General features: G+C 47.1%; 1 protein-coding gene across 1 annotated transcript; it reads right to left on the bottom strand.

Moving 5' to 3' along the window:
• Positions 1 to 5179: 5179 nt before the first annotated feature.
• On the bottom strand, positions 5180 to 18500 carry LOC149425940 (inactive CLIP domain-containing serine protease A28-like). The gene is made up of 5 exons (XM_089643909.1): positions 18358 to 18500; positions 16326 to 16425; positions 15208 to 15324; positions 13996 to 14139; positions 5180 to 5203 (listed from the first exon to the last, which is right to left on the bottom strand). Exons 1-5 carry the CDS (start codon positions 18498 to 18500, stop codon positions 5180 to 5182), a joined length of 528 nt encoding a protein of 175 aa, XP_089500035.1.
• Positions 18501 to 20006: the final 1506 nt, after the last annotated feature.

Genomic DNA, 20006 nt, shown 5'->3' with positions numbered 1-20006 from the left:
CCAGATTGTACATTCTGTGGTCTAGAAGTGGGAACTTTAGATCACATATTTTTTGGTTGTCCCTCTCTAAACAAATATTCTCTCTTCTATCAAGCCTTATCTAAAATTGCCTCCCCTCATTCATCATCTCATCTCTTCTAAGTCGGAACTCGACTCCAATTTTCATTATAATTTTGAAATTTGCCTATTTAAATAAAATTAATATTTAAATTCACCTTTCATTTCTCAATAATTTTAAATGATGGCCAAGAACCCCCTTGAAGGGTAAAAGCCAGAAATAATAGAAAAAATAAGACAATATAAGCGATTCTTACGAAAATGATACAAATCCATTTATTTTTATTATCGTAATACTTGTAATTGCTTCATTTCAGTCATGGCAACAATACTGTCAGATACTATCTCAGCAGGAGTAGGCAGAGATAATGGACCGCAAAATATCTCGGTATTGGCACACACTCCTTGTATTAATCACAATCATACATCGTCTCATACATTCAAGTCAACAGGTACCTACTACCATTTCAGTTATGTATATGTACCATAATACCATCAGAGAGTTTCACCGCAGAGGTAGGCAGAGAAGATGGAGCATCAACTGGCACACTCTTTGCGTCATATATCTTCTCATACTTACAAGTCCATACCTTCTATGTCAGTAATGGCAATGGGCTATGATACCTTTAGATAGTTTCTGCGCAGGGGTAGGCAGAGAGAATAGAGAGCCAAACAACTGGTACACTCCTTGCTTCAATCACATTCATACATTGTCTCATACATACAAGTCTAAAGGTACCCACCATTTCAGTCATGGTAATGGTCTGGTAGATAGTTTCTGCGCAGGGGTAACCCTCTTAGATTACACATCTGCCCTGATGATGGACGCTGCAATGCTGTCCGAAACGTTGGCTAAAGAAGGAGGTAGCACAACACGACATAATACCCCAAGAACAAATCATTATAAAACAGATGCCATTGTTTAATATCATATTTGTCCACATCCTTAAGCAATACGTTTTAATCTATTACCTGTGGGTGCGCCATAGACTAATATGAGACACATCAATAGCACACACCTTCTTGATGACATGACATCACGTATGGGTGACAGGACTCTCCATACTCGTTTTTTTACCATTTTTTTGTATTTTTTATAATATACTAAGTAGTATCAAAGACAATTAATAAGAAATGATAACGTCAATGTGTATGTAATAGCCCTTGTGAAAATCCCGCGGGACTCCTATTTGTAAACCTGTAATTTTGTGAATTTGTTTGATTTGACTTAACAATATCTCCAAGCTGTCGGCACCTTCCACTTTGCTCTGCGGAAATCACCGGTAGGGTAATTGTTAGTATTGGAACAGAGGTGAGGAAAGGGAAATGGTGATATTTGGTTTGCGAAATGGTCAATGCGTTAGAGATTGCTATTTTTATGCACTTTGTCACGGCGTTCTTTTGCGGTATAACATTTGCTGTTTACAGCGCGGCGCGGTGGTTTTAACACAACTGACTTGATGTAGGTAAACGCGCGGAACGCGGGCGTGAAACAACAGAACTAAAAATTATATGCAACAATTATAACTGGCCCGAGCACTAATAAAAACAACAAAAACTGAAGGAAGGGGTTGGATTTGGACAAAATAACTCAAGTCTGGAGATTTAAAATTTGTCACTTTATTTCACCTTAGAAGTCTAGATCAGAACTATGATAGTGTTACAACTACTTCAGTACAGTGACAGTGTTACATCTAGTTCAATACAGTGACAATGTTACAACTAGTTCAATACGGTGACAGTGTTACATCTAGTTCAATAGAGTGACAATGTTACAACTAGTTCAATACGTACAGTTACAGTGTTACAACTAGTTCAGTACAGTTACAGTGTTAGTTCAGTACAGTGACAGCGTTACAACTAGTGCAGTACAGTAACAGTGTTAGGAACTAGAATGCAAATACATATGTAAAAAATAATAATAATTATTTCAACCACAACATTTTAAAATATCTTAGTTTTAAGGTACATCACTCAAATAATACAACATATTTTTGGAAAGACACAGTTATAAATTTTGTTTACGTCAAGTACAAGAGAATGTATTTATTTAAATATAAGGATTAACAAAAAAATTATAATAAATAAATAATCATTTGTCAGAATTGTAGCAGGTATTCTAATATAATGAATATGCAGAAACAACTAGGTATGTTAAGTGTGAGACAGCGTATAATTTACAACACTTTCATATTTATAATTAAGCTCTAAGATAAGATGCCCCGGAAATACATAACTAAAAATGTAAATGTAAATTTCTAAATACATGAATACCCCACGAGAAGCTGTGAAGATTTTAGACTTTATAAATTTGTCAGGAACCCAAAATAATCTCTATTTTAAAGGATTCAAGATATTCAATGAACTATCGATGGATGTTAAAAAAACTAAAAACCTTACAACTTTTCGTGGGTTATGCCTAAATGCTATAAAGAATATGTTTTAGATTCACTTTAAATTATGCCTAGTAGCCATACAAATAATTTTTGCTTCCAAGTTATTCCAAAGGTTTTTACTAGAAATACAAACATACTTTTTTATAACTAAATGAAATAATACAAGAAAAATTCAAAATATAAAACTGAATAAAAATCATGTGATATAGTTAGGTAAAACTTTTTAACTGTTTGACAAATCATATTGAGTCTTGGATAAATACCATTGATACAAACATTTACTTGCCGTAACATCCAACCTGCTGTAACATCTGACCTGATGTAACTTAAAATTTTTAATTTTTTTATATTTTTCAATCATGTCTTTTGATTGTAATTCAGTAAACACTGATTTTTTATATTTTCAATTTTATTTTCTAATCTTCTACAAATATAATGTATGTATGTGAGTAAAATTTAAACCTATGTATAAACCTATGTATGTGAGTAAAATTTTAACTGTTAATAAACACAAGTATACCCGCGAACTGGCAATGCCTATGTGGGTTTTTTTTTGGTTAATCTGCTAAATGTATTATTCTTTACTTTTTAATTGTTTATACATAAAAAGTAAAAAGAAATGAGAGATGACAGAAGTCAACAAATGTCGCTCATCTTAAACTGTTCAAAAATCGTTACCAACGTAGATACCACTCACGGTACCAACTACCAAAAGAGAAAACATGTCCTTTTTTTCGAATTGCTAGGAATCGACAAATTTTATGAAAAAAACGGATGGTGTAAAGCAGTCATAAGGCCCGGCTTCACGAACTCCCGTCACATTTTACAAATCGGTAATAAGCGCCATATAAATAAAAATGTAATTGTTTTTTTGTTCAAAATCTTAAATCTCCTAAAGTTCTTCACCAACTGCTTTGAAATTTTGACACAACTTTGTATTTGAATATGCGTGTGTTTTTATATAAGTACTTATATTATATAGATGGTACATACAGGTAAAAACATGTTATTTAAAACAAAACAGCGACATCTGTTGAACAAAAGGCTTATTTGAAAAACAGTGCAATCTGTTGCACGTAAAAGCAACAGGCGCTATTGTTTCTCTATCTCCACAGACAGATTGAGCCACAGAAACATTCAAGAAAGGATACATAATGAAACACTTATTACGGTTGTCTGTGCTGTGCTTTAGTTGCCCTCTGGTTGGAAAAAAGCGGTAATTCACCCTATTCCCAAGAAAGGTGACCGCTCCAACCCGGCCAACTACCGCCCCATAGCGATCACATCAGTTCTGTCCAAAGTGATGGAACGTGTGATCAACGACAAACTGCTCACATACCTCGAGAAGAACAAAATTATCAACGACCGTCAATACGGATTCCGGCGGAACCGCTCGTGCGGTGATCTTCTCGCGTATGTGACGCATGTTTGGGGGCGGTGCCTGGAACGTCACGGTGAGACCCAAACGGTCGCACTAGACATATCCAAGGCCTTTGACCGGGTCTGGCACCGAGGACTTGTCAACAAATTGCATTCTTACGGACTTCCCGCATCCCTGTGTACGTGGATTGCTGACTTTTTAAGGGATAGGTCGATTCAGGCGGTTGCTGACGGTTTCACCTCTTCCTCGCACTCCATAAATGCTGGCGTCCCACAGGGATCGGTTCTGTCTCCGACTTTGTTTTTGTTGCACATCAATGACCTTTTGACATGTGCACCGATTCATTGTTACGCGGATGACAGTACAGTTCATGATAGCTTTTTGTTTGACAAGCCCCCAAAGGGCACACAAACTCCAACGGCTCGGAGGGCTTTGAAGCAGAGAATGGACGGTTATCTCGAGAGTATTTCCTCCTGGGGTAAAAATAATCTCGTCGAATTTAATGTTTCAAAGACCCAATCCTGTCTGATTACGTCTAAAAGGGATCCAAATGATAATCTAGTCTCCTTCAACGGAAGCAATCTTCCGAACAGGCCTTCCATTGATATGCTTGGTGTAACTATAAGTGACCAGCTCAGGTACGGGGGCTCCATCGAAGCTAGAGTAAAGTTGGCCTCTCAGAAGCTGGGCGTACTGTACAGGGCCCGCAGATACTTTAATAGTACACAACTGCTCACCCTGTACAAATCGCAAGTGCGCCCTACTGTCGAATTTGGCAGCCATCTCTGGTCTGGAGCCCCAAAATACCTGAAAAAAACCCTTGACTCTGTGCAGAAACGGGCGGTCCGTTTGATAGATTCCCCAATCTTAACAAACGGACTGCAATCTTTAGAGCACAGGCGTCAGGTAGGTATGCTGTCCTTGTTCTATCGGTATTACAATGGAAGATGGTCTGAGGAACTAGCGTCATTGATCCCTTCGGCACCGGTGCGTAGTCGGGATACACGCCAAACGCGCGCCCAACATTTGTACACAGTTGACACTTGTCACATGAGAACGGGTCGCTTCTATGATTCGTTCTTAAGTTCAACAGCTCGGCTGTGGAACGAACTGCCGGCCTCTGTGTTTCCTCCCTCCTACAACATGGGACTCTTCAAGACCCATGTTCACTCCTTCCTCTCCACAAAAAGACCCTCCACACAGCATCCCCAAAGATGACATAGGCCCTGAGGGAAATTATTTTCTTCAGGGCCTCCTGTGTGGAGTAAATATAAAAAAAATAAAAAAAAGTCCTGCGTGAAATCTGCTTTCATGAATTCTAATTTTGCTTTGAACTTGTTTTTTTTTATTCATTCTTCATCCAGTTAAACTGCAATTAAGCAGTTTGTCACAAGGATTTGAAAATTGTAACTGATTGTGCGAAGAATTCAGACAAGCGATTAAAGTTATATAATATTCTTCTAATATAATATTTTAACAGAAAATAATTGTTATATAAGAAAATTGATCTTATTAGTGAAGAATTCAGACTATCCTGTGATTTTTCAAAGGTGTGCGCTATTACATAACTAAATATGAATGAAATCATGGTTATTGTAAACATATGTAATACTCTTTTCTTCTTTTCAAAAAAATATTAATATTTTGAAAAAGATAAATAAACAAAAAATAGATCCATGGCGTATTATATTAAAAAAGAATAAATAAAATGATCATTTGTTTTTTTGAACAGATGGTCAGACTGGCAGACGCAGCTTATGGCCACACCACACTCTCCACCCAGGGGGTGTAGTGGGACACGCGGAGGTACAGTCGCTGGTCAGACGGGCAGACGCAGCTTATGGCCACACCACACTCTCCACCCAGGGGGTGTAGTGGGACACGCGGAGGTACAGTCGCTGGTCAGACGGGCAGACGCAGCTTATGGCCACACCACACTCTCCACCCAGGGGGTGTAGTGGGACACGCGGAGGAACAGTTGATGGTCAGACGGGCAGACGCAGCTTATGGCCACACCACACTCTCCACCCAGGGGGTGTAGTGGGACACGCGGAGGTACAGTCGCTGGTCAGACGGGCAGACGCAGCTTATGGCCACACCACACTCTCCACCCAGGGGGTGTAGTGGGCCACGCGGAGGAACAGTTGATGGTCAGACGGGCAGACGCAGCTTATGGCCACACCACACTCTCCACCCAGGGGGTGTAGTGGGCCACGCGGAGGAACAGTTGATGGTCAGACGGGCAGACGCAGCTTATGGCCACACCACACTCTCCACCCAGGGGGTGTAGTGGGCCACGCGGAGGTACAGTCGCTGGTCAGACGGGCAGACGCAGCTTATGGCCACACCACACTCTCCACCCAGGGGGTGTAGTGGGCCACGCGGAGGAACAGTTGATGGTCAGACGGGCAGACGCAGCTTATGGCCACACCACACTCTCCACCCAGGGGGTGTAGTGGGACACGCGGAGGAACAGTTGATGGTCAGACGGGCAGACGCAGCTTATGGCCACACCACACTCTCCACCCAGGGGGTGTAGTGGGACACGCGGAGGAACAGTTGATGGTCAGACGGGCAGACGCAGCTAATGGCCACACCACACTCTCCACCCAGGGGTGTAGTGGGACACGTGGAGGAACAGTTGATGGTCAGACGGGCAGACGCAGCTTATGGCCACACCACACTCTCCACCCAGGGGGTGTAGTGGGACACGCGGAGGTACAGTCGCTGGTCAGACGGGCAGACGCAGCTTATGGCCACACCACACTCTCCACCCAGGGGGTGTAGTGGGACACGCGGAGGAACAGTTGATGGTCAGACGGGCAGACGCAGCTTATGGCCACACCACACTCTCCACCCAGGGGGTGTAGTGAGACACGCGGAGGTACAGTCGCTGGTCAGACGGGCAGACGCAGCTTATGGCCACACCACACTCTCCACCCAGGGGGTGTAGTGGGACACGCGGAGGTACAGTCGCTGGTCAGACGGGCAGACGCAGCTTATGGCCACACCACACTCTCCACCCAGGGGGTGTAGTGGGACACGCGGAGGAACAGTTGATGGTCAGACGGGCAGACGCAGCTTATGGCCACACCACACTCTCCACCCAGGGGGTGTAGTGGGACACGCGGAGGAACAGTTGATGGTCAGACGGGCAGACGCAGCTAATGGCCACACCACACTCTCCACCCAGGGGGTGTAGTGAGCCACGCGGAGGTACAGTCGCTGGTCAGACGGGCAGACGCAGCTTATGGCCACACCACACTCTCCACCCAGGGGGTGTAGTGGGACACGCGGAGGAACAGTTGATGGTCAGACGGGCAGACGCAGCTTATGGCCACACCACACTCTCCACCCAGGGGGTGTAGTGGGACACGCGGAGGAACAGTTGATGGTCAGACGGGCAGACGCAGCTTATGGCCACACCACACTCTCCACCCAGGGGGTGTAGTGGGACACGCGGAGGAACAGTTGATGGTCAGACGGGCAGACGCAGCTTATGGCCACACCACACTCTCCACCCAGGGGGTGTAGTGGGCCATGCGGAGGTACAGTCGCTGGTCAGACGGGCAGACGCAGCTTATGGCCACACCACACTCTCCACCCAGGGGGTGTAGTGGGCCACGCGGAGGTACAGTCGCTGGTCAGACGGGCAGACGCAGCTTATGGCCACACCACACTCTCCACCCAGGGGGTGTAGTGGGACACGCGGAGGAACAGTTGATGGTCAGACGGGCAGACGCAGCTTATGGCCACACCACACTCTCCACCCAGGGGGTGTAGTGGGACACGCGGAGGAACAGTTGATGGTCAGACGGGCACACGCAGCTTATGGCCACACCACACTCTCCACCCAGGGGGTGTAGTGGGCCACGCGGAGGTACAGTCGCTGGTCAGACGGGCAGACGCAGCTTATGGCCACACCACACTCTCCACCCAGGGGGTGTAGTGGGCCACGCGGAGGTACAGTCGCTGGTCAGACGGGCAGACGCAGCTTATGGCCACACCACACTCTCCACCCAGGGGGTGTAGTGGGCCACGCGGAGGAACAGTTGATGGTCAGACGGGCAGACGCAGCTTATGGCCACACCACACTCTCCACCCAGGGGGTGTAGTGGGCCACGCGGAGGAACAGTTGATGGTCAGACGGGCAGACGCAGCATATGGCCACACCACACTCTCCACCCAGGGGGTGTAGTGGGCCACGCGGAGGTACAGTCGCTGGTCAGACGGGCAGACGCAGCTTATGGCCACACCACACTCTCCACCCAGGGGGTGTAGTGGGCCACGCGGAGGAACAGTTGATGGTCAGACGGGCAGACGCAGCTTATGGCCACACCACACTCTCCATCCAGGGGGTGTAGTGGGCCACGCGGAGGTACAGTCGCTGGTCAGACGGGCAGACGCAGCTTATGGCCACACCACACTCTCCACCCAGAGGGTGTAGTGGGCCACGCGGAGGAACAGTTGATGGTCAGACGGGCAGACGCAGCTTATGGCCACACCACACTCTCCACCCAGAGGGTGTAGTGGGCCACGCGGAGGAACAGTTGATGGTCAGACGGGCAGACGCAGCTTATGACCACACCACACTCTCCACCCAGGGGGTGTAGTGGGCCACGCGGAGGTACAGTCGCTGGTCAGACGGGCAGACGCAGCTTATGGCCACACCACACTCTCCACCCAGAGGGTGTAGTGGGCCACGCGGAGGTACAGTTGATGGTCAGACGGGCAGACGCAGCTTATGGCCACACCACACTCTCCACCCAGAGGGTGTAGTGGGCCACGCGGAGGAACAGTTGATGGTCAGACGGGCAGACGCAGCTTATGGCCACACCACACTCTCCACCCAGGGGGTGTAGTGGGCCACGCGGAGGTACAGTTGATGGTCAGACGGGCAGACGCAGCTTATGGCCACACCACACTCTCCACCCAGGGGGTGTAGTGGGCCACGCGGAGGAACAGTTGATGGTCAGACGGGCAGACGCAGCTTATGGCCACACCACACTCTCCACCCAGGGGGTGTAGTGGGCCACGCGGAGGAACAGTTGATGGTCAGACGGGCAGACGCAGCTTATGGCCACACCACACTCTCCACCCAGGGGGTGTAGTGGGCCACGCGGAGGAACAGTTGATGGTCAGACGGGCAGACGCAGCTTATGGCCACACCACACTCTCCACCCAGGGGGTGTAGTGGGCCACGCGGAGGTACAGTCGCTGGTCAGACGGGCAGACGCAGCTTATGGCCACACCACACTCTCCACCCAGGGGGTGTAGTGGGCCACGCGGAGGAACAGTTGATGGTCAGACGGGCAGACGCAGCTTATGGCCACACCACACTCTCCACCCAGGGGGTGTAGTGGGCCACGCGGAGGAACAGTTGATGGTCAGACGGGCAGACGCAGCTTATGGCCACACCACACTCTCCACCCAGGGGGTGTAGTGGGCCACGCGGAGGTACAGTCGCTGGTCAGACGGGCAGACGCAGCTTATGGCCACACCACACTCTCCACCCAGGGGGTGTAGTGGGCCACGCGGAGGAACAGTTGATGGTCAGACGGGCAGACGCAGCTTATGGCCACACCACACTCTCCACCCAGGGGGTGTAGTGGGACACGCGGAGGAACAGTTGATGGTCAGACGGGCAGACGCAGCTAATGGCCACACCACACTCTCCACCCAGGGGGTGTAGTGAGCCACGCGGAGGTGCAGTCGCTGGTCAGACGGGCAGACGCAGCTTATGGCCACACCACACTCTCCACCCAGGGGGTGTAGTGGGACACGCGGAGGAACAGTTGATGGTCAGACGGGCAGACGCAGCTTATGGCCACACCACACTCTCCACCCAGGGGGTGTAGTGGGACACGCGGAGGAACAGTTGATGGTCAGACGGGCAGACGCAGCTTATGGCCACACCACACTCTCCACCCAGGGGGTAAAGTGGGACACGCGGAGGAACAGTTGATGGTCAGACGGGCAGACGCAGCTTATGGCCACACCACACTCTCCACCCAGGGGTTGTAGTGGGCCACGCGGAGGTACAGTCGCTGGTCAGACGGGCAGACGCAGCTTATGGCCACACCACACTCTCCACCCAGGGGGTGTAGTGGGCCACGCGGAGGTACAGTCGCTGGTCAGACGGGCAGACGCAGCTTATGGCCACACCACACTCTCCACCCAGGGGGTGTAGTGGGACACGCGGAGGAACAGTCGATGGTCAGACGGGCAGACGCAGCTTATGGCCACACCACACTCTCCACCCAGGGGGTGTAGTGGGCCACGCGGAGGTACAGTCGCTGGTCAGACGGGCAGACGCAGCTTATGGCCACACCACACTCTCCACCCAGGGGGTGTAGTGGGCCACGCGGAGGAACAGTTGATGGTCAGACGGGCAGACGCAGCTTATGGCCACACCACACTCTCCACCCAGGGGGTGTAGTGGGACACGCGGAGGAACAGTTGATGGTCAGACGGGCAGACGCAGCTTATGGCCACACCACACTCTCCACCCAGGGGGTGTAGTGGGACACGCGGAGGAACAGTTGATGGTCAGACGGGCAGACGCAGCTAATGGCCACACCACACTCTCCACCCAGGGGGTGTAGTGAGCCACGCGGAGGTGCAGTCGCTGGTCAGACGGGCAGACGCAGCTTATGGCCACACCACACTCTCCACCCAGGGGGTGTAGTGGGACACGCGGAGGAACAGTTGATGGTCAGACGGGCAGACGCAGCTTATGGCCACACCACACTCTCTACCCAGGGGGTGTAGTGGGACACGCGGAGGAACAGTTGATGGTCAGACGGGCAGACGCAGCTTATGGCCACACCACACTCTCCACCCAGGGGGTAAAGTGGGACACGCGGAGGAACAGTTGATGGTCAGACGGGCAGACGCAGCTTATGGCCACACCACACTCTCCACCCAGGGGGTGTAGTGGGCCACGCGGAGGTACAGTCGCTGGTCAGACGGGCAGACGCAGCTTATGGCCACACCACACTCTCCACCCAGGGGGTGTAGTGGGCCACGCGGAGGTACAGTCGCTGGTCAGACGGGCAGACGCAGCTTATGGCCACACCACACTCTCCACCCAGGGGGTGTAGTGGGACACGCGGAGGAACAGTTGATGGTCAGACGGGCAGACGCAGCTTATTGCCACACCACACTCTCCACCCAGGGGGTGTAGTGGGACACGCGGAGGAACAGTTGATGGTCAGACGGGCAGACGCAGCTTATGGCCACACCACACTCTCCACCCAGGGGGTGTAGTGGGCCACGCGGAGGTACAGTCGCTGGTCAGACGGGCAGACGCAGCTTATGGCCACACCACACTCTCCACCCAGGGGGTGTAGTGGGCCACGCGGAGGTACAGTCGCTGGTCAGACGGGCAGACGCAGCTTATGGCCACACCACACTCTCCACCCAGGGGGTGTAGTGGGCCACGCGGAGGAACAGTTGATGGTCAGACGGGCAGACGCAGCTTATGGCCACACCACACTCTCCACCCAGGGGGTGTAGTGGGCCACGCGGAGGAACAGTTGATGGTCAGACGGGCAGACGCAGCTTATGGCCACACCACACTCTCCACCCAGGGGGTGTAGTGGGCCACGCGGAGGTACAGTCGCTGGTCAGACGGGCAGACGCAGCTTATGGCCACACCACACTCTCCACCCAGGGGGTGTAGTGGGCCACGCGGAGGAACAGTTGATGGTCAGACGGGCAGACGCAGCTTATGGCCACACCACACTCTCCACCCAGGGGGTGTAGTGGGCCACGCGGAGGTACAGTCGCTGGTCAGACGGGCAGACGCAGCTTATGGCCACACCACACTCTCCACCCAGAGGGTGTAGTGGGCCACGCGGAGGAACAGTTGATGGTCAGACGGGCAGACGCAGCTTATGGCCACACCACACTCTCCACCCAGAGGGTGTAGTGGGCCACGCGGAGGAACAGTTGATGGTCAGACGGGCAGACGCAGCTTATGACCACACCACACTCTCCACCCAGGGGGTGTAGTGGGCCACGCGGAGGTACAGTCGCTGGTCAGACGGGCAGACGCAGCTTATGGCCACACCACACTCTCCACCCAGAGGGTGTAGTGGGCCACGCGGAGGAACAGTTGATGGTCAGACGGGCAGACGCAGCTTATGGCCACACCACACTCTCCACCCAGAGGGTGTAGTGGGCCACGCGGAGGAACAGTTGATGGTCAGACGGGCAGACGCAGCTTATGGCCACACCACACTCTCCACCCAGGGGGTGTAGTGGGCCACGCGGAGGTACAGTTGATGGTCAGACGGGCAGACGCAGCTTATGGCCACACCAAACTCTCCACCCAGGGGGTGTAGTGGGCCACGCGGAGGAACAGTTGATGGTCAGACGGGCAGACGCAGCTTATGGCCACACCACACTCTCCACCCAGGGGGTGTAGTGGGCCACGCGGAGGAACAGTTGATGGTCAGACGGGCAGACGCAGCTTATGGCCACACCACACTCTCCACCCAGGGGGTGTAGTGGGCCACGCGGAGGAACAGTTGATGGTCAGACGGGCAGACGCAGCTTATGGCCACACCACACTCTCCACCCAGGGGGTGTAGTGGGCCACGCGGAGGTACAGTCGCTGGTCAGACGGGCAGACGCAGCTTATGGCCACACCACACTCTCCACCCAGGGGGTGTAGTGGGCCACGCGGAGGAACAGTTGATGGTCAGACGGGCAGACGCAGCTTATGGCCACACCACACTCTCCACCCAGGGGGTGTAGTGGGCCACGCGGAGGTACAGTCGCTGGTCAGACGGGCAGACGCAGCTTATGGCCACACCACACTCTCCACCCAGAGGGTGTAGTGGGCCACGCGGAGGAACAGTTGATGGTCAGACGGGCAGACGCAGCTTATGGCCACACCACACTCTCCACCCAGAGGGTGTAGTGGGCCACGCGGAGGAACAGTTGATGGTCAGACGGGCAGACGCAGCTTATGACCACACCACACTCTCCACCCAGGGGGTGTAGTGGGCCACGCGGAGGTACAGTCGCTGGTCAGACGGGCAGACGCAGCTTATGGCCACACCACACTCTCCACCCAGAGGGTGTAGTGGGCCACGCGGAGGAACAGTTGATGGTCAGACGGGCAGACGCAGCTTATGGCCACACCACACTCTCCACCCAGAGGGTGTAGTGGGCCACGCGGAGGAACAGTTGATGGTCAGACGGGCAGACGCAGCTTATGGCCACACCACACTCTCCACCCAGGGGGTGTAGTGGGCCACGCTGAGGTACAGTTGATGGTCAGACGGGCAGACGCAGCTTATGGCCACACCACACTCTCCACCCAGGGGGTGTAGTGGGCCACGCGGAGGAACAGTTGATGGTCAGACGGGCAGACGCAGCTTATGGCCACACCACACTCTCCACCCAGGGGGTGTAGTGGGCCACGCGGAGGAACAGTTGATGGTCAGACGGGCAGACGCAGCTTATGGCCACACCACACTCTCCACCCAGGGGGTGTAGTGGGCCACGCGGAGGAACAGTTGATGGTCAGACGGGCAGACGCAGCTTATGGCCACACCACACTCTCCACCCAGGGGGTGTAGGGGGCCACGAGGAGGAACAGTTGATGGTCAGACGGGCAGACGCAGCTTATGGCCACACCACACTCTCCACCCAGGGGGTGTAGTGGGCCACGCGGAGGAACAGTTGATGGTCAGACGGGCAGACGCAGCTTATGGCCACACCACACTCTCCACCCAGGGGGTGTAGTGGGCCACGCGGAGGAACAGTCGCTGGTCAGACGGGCAGACGCAGCTTATGGCCACACCACACTCTCCACCCAGGGGGTGTAGTGGGCCACGCGGAGGAACAGTTGATGGTCAGACGGGCAGACGCAGCTTATGGCCACACCACACTCTCCACCCAGGGGGTGTAGTGGGCCACGCGGAGGAACAGTTGATGGTCAGACGGGCAGACGCAGCTTATGGCCACACCACACTCTCCACCCAGGGGGTGTAGTGGGCCACGCGGAGGAACAGTTGATGGTCAGACGGGCAGACGCAGCTTATGGCCACACCACACTCTCCACCCAGGGGGTGTAGTGGGACACGCGGAGGTACAGTCGCTGGTCAGACGGGCAGACGCAGCTTATGGCCACACCACACTCTCCACCCAGGGGGTGTAGTGGGCCACGCGGAGGTACAGTCGCTGGCAGGTGTCACCCTCACTCTTGAAACTCAAGGAGAACCCCACCAGCAGCTGGGTGCAGGCCACTCTGCCACCGTTGCTTGCTGTGAGGTAGGCTCCACTATAGAGCTGCAATGCACACATTAGAGTCAGTCAATGCGGAATATAAGCAATGCCTTTGTTCAGTGCAAAGCTCGGTGGCACGAGCGGGAAATGGTATGAGGGGTGGATAGGAATAGGATACATCTGGGGGTCAGTGTGTCCAGGAGTGACGGACGTTGCATTCATCCCTCCCACTGCGGGGCGAGACGATGGGACGAGAGAGAGTGCGGCTCGAGAGGTCCAAAGGTTTCCCTCAACCAGTCTCTCAGACCTAGACACACCCACTAAAGTCACCAAAAGCATCCCAAATTAGGGAATGTTGTGAGGCTGAAGGTAGTGGGGAGGGGAAGGAGATGGGAAAGAGAAAGAGAAAGATGGGGGAGTACTTGAGTATTCAGATCTGGCCACTAAACACGGCTAAAACCATTTCAAGCAATGCTTCAATTCTGAATGAGTTGATTAATCAATCAGTCAATCTTAGCCAATATTTGTGACATTGTCAAACAACGGGACGTTTAAACTAAATAAACCTTTTTAATCAGAATACTGAGCTCCTTGCTTTGTATTATTATTACTTCGGGGTAACAGGGGACTGTGTGTCCAAACTCATACTATCGCGGTCGGTCTACACAAATACATTCAAACGTGAGCTCTCAATAAAATAAATTCCAACAACAAAAATATTCATAATGCACGTAGGTGCCTGGAAACTCGTGGTATAAGCGGGAAACTTGTAAATCTACATCAAATATCATCATGTTTTATTTTCGGCTACTAAAGGGTTATAAAACTTTTATAGCAGGTTGTACGCTTCAGTGCATTTTAAAACAGCTGTTATTAACCCCCTTTTATTTACTCAAAAACGAAATGTCAAATCAAAAAATGTTATACAAAATATGATATAGATTCACTTATTTACAGCTTGTGTTACGATTTCATTTAATCATAATCATAATTATTTAATTTAATAAGAAATGGGAACTAAAGGGATATTTAAATTTAATAAATGAATGATTTAACAAAATCACAGAATAGCCCGCAAGGCCCATCGAGCAGTGCATTGAATTAATGAATAGTTGCTTCATTGCTACTTACACCACACCTGATACTGCTGATGGTGCATATGTGTCCGTCTGTAACTCCGCCAGGTGCTCCATAACTGCCGCGAGGGAACAATCTGCTGCACTCCTCTTGGGGCAGAGGGGCCACTGTCTATGTGAATATACACAGAAACCTAATTATTATGTATTTACTTTCGTACTGAAGAGATGCTGGAGGCCACTAATTTACATACTTATTCCCTTACTAATAAACGTATTTTAAATTTTAACAGATCGCCATATATGAATGGTTGTATAACAGTTGTGTTTATTTTAAAACACGTTTGTTAGTCAGACACATAAAGTTTAAAACTTCACTTAACTATCTACCTTTCACTTTAAATTTCGTTTTGTAACTTTACACAATAATAATATATAAGTTCTCCTCTCCTAAGCAAAAACGTCTGCTTTATCAGGAGAGTGTATGTAATATTAATATTATTTACCGGGAACCATTTATTGGATAACCAATGCCAGTGGTTCGCTATGTTTGGTGACTTAGCAGGGGTGCCCGGGTTCATGGGGTGAGATTAGTCTAGGTCTTTGCGTTTGGCGGGTCAGATTGAGAGAGACTGGTTGAGGGGACCTTTTGACCTCACCAGCTGCACTCTCTCTCGACCCATCGCAGTGGGAGGGATGGATTCATACATCCCTTCCTCCTGGACATATTGATTCCTACCCACCCCTCATACCTTTTTTCCATCACAGAACTTTCTATGATTCCTTTCCTTAAAAAGCCTCCTCACAGCAACCCCAAAGATTTTTTTTCAGGGTCTCCTGCTAATCTTCAAAAAAATAGTTGAAAAAAATACAAAATTAAAAAAAAACTCGTTAAGTTTCTCGCTTACTTAAAAAAAGCACTTGAAATTTATATGGGTTATAAAAATATAAAAAAATCTTAAAAAATATTAATTGAAAAATTGTTAAATTAAATTGTTAAAAATGGTTAAAAAAATATTAATTGAAAAGGTTTTTGTGAATAATTATGATTGCCTACTCGTTATTTACATGAACTAAAAGTGCTGAACTAATTTGGCTTTGAATGTGTCTAGATTTAAAACGAAAATATCAGCGACCTCTGCAAGCTCATTGCCCGGGCATTATGGTTCTTACCCTATTACTCCACAGGCCCCACACAGTAAGTGTGAGTCCTCCCACAGAGTCCTGCGGCGTGTGCAGACAAACCGGCCGATAGCTCCTGCTGAAGAGAACCCTGAAACACAATCACAGAATTACTCAATCAATAATTATATTACCTTACTACACATTATTTGTAACTTTACTACCATTGAAACATTATTTTAGATATGACAAATTTAATGAAAATGTATTTATACCAGGAAATTTGTAATTGGTCTTGTGGCAAACAATTATTTTTTTGCTTTTATCGGATAACCTGACGAGGGTCACAACTGCCCGCAGCCAGTGCGACTATGGCATCTACAATTTCGGACATGTTATGAGGCTGAAGGGATTGAGGGAGGGAAAGAGATGAGGAAGAAGAAGGTGTGGAAGTACCTGGCTATTCATATCTGATCACCAAACACGGCTAAAGCCATTTCTAATAATGTTTCGATTCTAAGTAACGTTATTTCACCAGGGCGCTACTGAGAGTATATTTTACTCTGGAACTAATTTTGAAAAATTATTAGAAGGCATACACAATATGTATCAATAAAAATCATATAAAAACAAACACAATATGTATCAATAAAAATCATATAAAGACAAACACAATGTGTATCAATAAAAATCAAATAAAGACAAACACAATATGTATCAAGAAAAATCAAATAAAGACAAACACAATATGTATCAAGAAAAATCATATTAAGACATACACAATGTGTATCAAGATATATTATATAAAGAAATACAACTAACTAACTAACCATCACGCCGTTTCTCCGCTGGGGTAGGCAGAGAGGACGGACCGCCAAACAACTCGGTCTTGGCACACACTCCTTGCCTCATTCACATTCATACATACTCTTCTATTGTTCTGACTCTTGACATGGCCCGACTCGAGAATCTGATTCACTTGATTGTGCCATGTCTTCCTCGAGCGTCCCCGACTCCTACTACCATTCGCATTTGCATCATATATCCTCCTTACACTCCTTTCTTTGCTCATTCGCTCTATATGCCCAAACCATCTATGCGTCCCTTTCTTAATCTGACTCATTACGCCTACATCAACCTTGCACTATTTGCGGATCTCCACATTCCTCACACGATCATACACACACAAAATGTATCAAGATACATTATATAAAGACATACACAATATGTATCGAGAAAAATTATACAAAGACATACCCAATATGTATCAAGAAAAAATATACAAAGATATATACAATATATATCAAGAAAAAATATATAAAGTCATAAATAATACGTAAAAAGATATATTATGTAAAGACATACACATTATTTACCCAGAAAAAAATATATAAAGACATAAACAATATGCATAAATTATTATTTTTTTTTGATAAATTAATGTTTTAAAGACAAGATTTTATTTATGCATAGCACAAAGGATAACAATTATTTTTATAAGCAATAATTGTTCGCCTGAAACACTCATCCACATTGAAAAAATCTCCTGATAAAAAATACATGACGCCAACTAAGAAATAAGCCCCCATAGCTCAGTGGTCAGAGCTTTCGACCGGAAATCGAATGGACACGGGTTCGAGTCCCGTTGGCGTCATGTATTTTTTATCAGGAGATTTTTTCAATGTGGATGAGTGTTTCAGGCGAACAATTATTGCTTATAAAAATAATATGCATAAAGATATATTATGTAAAGACATGCCCAACATGTATCAAGAAATAATATACAAAGATATACACAATATGTATTAAAAAAAATATATATATATAAAGACATAAATAATATGTATAATGATATATTATGTAAAAACATAGGTACACAATATGTATAAAAAAAAATATTCAAAGCCATATACAATATGTATCAAGAAAAAATATATAAAGACATAAACAATATGTATATAGATATATTATATAAAGACATACACAATATTTATATGTTAAAGATTCAAACCCGCGAGTTATCAGTATTAATGTAATTTGTAAATGGATAAAAAGATATTTTTTTGAAATGTTTGATGCTTACGGTTTGTCCATTTCCAGCAAAACTAGATTATTAGTTGTACTGTTTCCGAGGTACTGGGGATGGCGCACGCTGCTGGAGACGGAGAACACCACCTCCGGACGGGGGGTGATGTCCTGAGAATTCTCCCTGTAACCAATCAACATATTCATTAACATTGGAATTAATAATAACCGATAACGGTTTATGCATAAACCAACTTTATTTGTAGAGTGCGAAAAAATTGTAAAAGTTTCATAAAATGTATCAATTCCCCGTTGTTCTGTGCATGATTTGTATAGTCAACGACATTGACAACTCTTGTGCTTTGTCTCGAAGTTTCAATATTGTTTCTGATTAAATTGGGCATTTGTAAATAATATTAGACTTTATGCAAGATTCATTAAATATTACTTACAAATATAAACTTATATTAAAAAAGTGAATATTACAGAATAACAACTAACATTAACAAATGTCAAACAAATACCATTTAATTATTTTGTTAATTTCTTCTGTATTAAATACTCAATTAAATATGTCTAGAATTTATTTTGCAATGTAGAATTATAAAAAATATAAGTAACAAGTGTTCGTGTGTACATTGTTAAGTAATACCAAATATAAGTAACAATTGTTCGTGTGTACATTGTAAGGTAATACCAAATATAAGTAACAAGTGTTCATGTGTACATTGTAAGGTAATACCAAATATAAGTAACAAGTGTTCGTGTGTACATTGTAAGGTAATACCAAATATAAGTAACAAGTGTTCATGTGTACATTATACGGTAATACCAAATATAAGTAAAAAGTGTTCGTGGGTACATTGTTAGGTAATACCAAATATAAGAAACAAGTGTTTGTGTGTACATTGTTAGGTAATGCCAAATATAAGTAACAAGTGTTCGTGGGTACATTGTTAGGAAATACCAAATATAAGTAACAAGTGTTCGTGTGTACATTGTTAGGTAATACCAAATATAAGTAACAAGTGTTCGTGTGTACATTGTTAGGTAATACCAAATATAAGTAACAAGTGTTCATGTGTACATTATACGGTTATACAAAAATATAAGTAAAAAGTGTTCGTGGGTACATTGTACGGTAATGCCAAATGTAACAAGTGTTCGTGTGTACATTGTACGGTAATACCAAATATAAGTAACAAGTGGTGGGTACATTGTACGGTAATGCCAAATGAAACAAGTGTTCGTGTGTACATTGTACGGTAATACCAAATATAAGTAAAAAGTGTTCGTGGGTACATTGTAAGGTAATACCAAATATAAGTAACAAGTATTCGTGGGTACATTGTACGGTAATACCAAATATAAGTAAAAAGTGTTCGTGGGTACATTGTAAGGTAATACCAAATATAAGTAACAAGTGTTCGTGGGTACATTGTAAGGTAATACCAAATATAAGTAACAAGTGTTCGTGGGTACAATGTAAGGTAATACCAAATATAAGTAACAAGTTTTCGTGGGTACATTGTAAGGTAATACCAAATATAAGTAACAAGTTTTCGTGGGTACATTGTAAGGTAATACCAAATATAAGTCACAAGTGTTCGTGGGTACATTGTAAGGTAATACCAAATATAATTAACAAGTATTCGTGGGTACATTGTAAGGTAATACCAAATATAAGTAACAAGTGTTCGTGGGTAC

The sequence above is a fragment of the Hesperophylax consimilis genome, chromosome 2, assembly GCF_061612785.1.
Source record: "Hesperophylax consimilis isolate HC1 chromosome 2, BYU_Hcon_1.0, whole genome shotgun sequence".
In the NCBI taxonomy this organism is placed as follows: domain Eukaryota; kingdom Metazoa; phylum Arthropoda; class Insecta; order Trichoptera; family Limnephilidae; genus Hesperophylax; species Hesperophylax consimilis.
The sequence above is the reverse complement of the archived record's forward strand: the minus strand, read 5'-3'. Positions and strand labels throughout refer to the sequence as shown.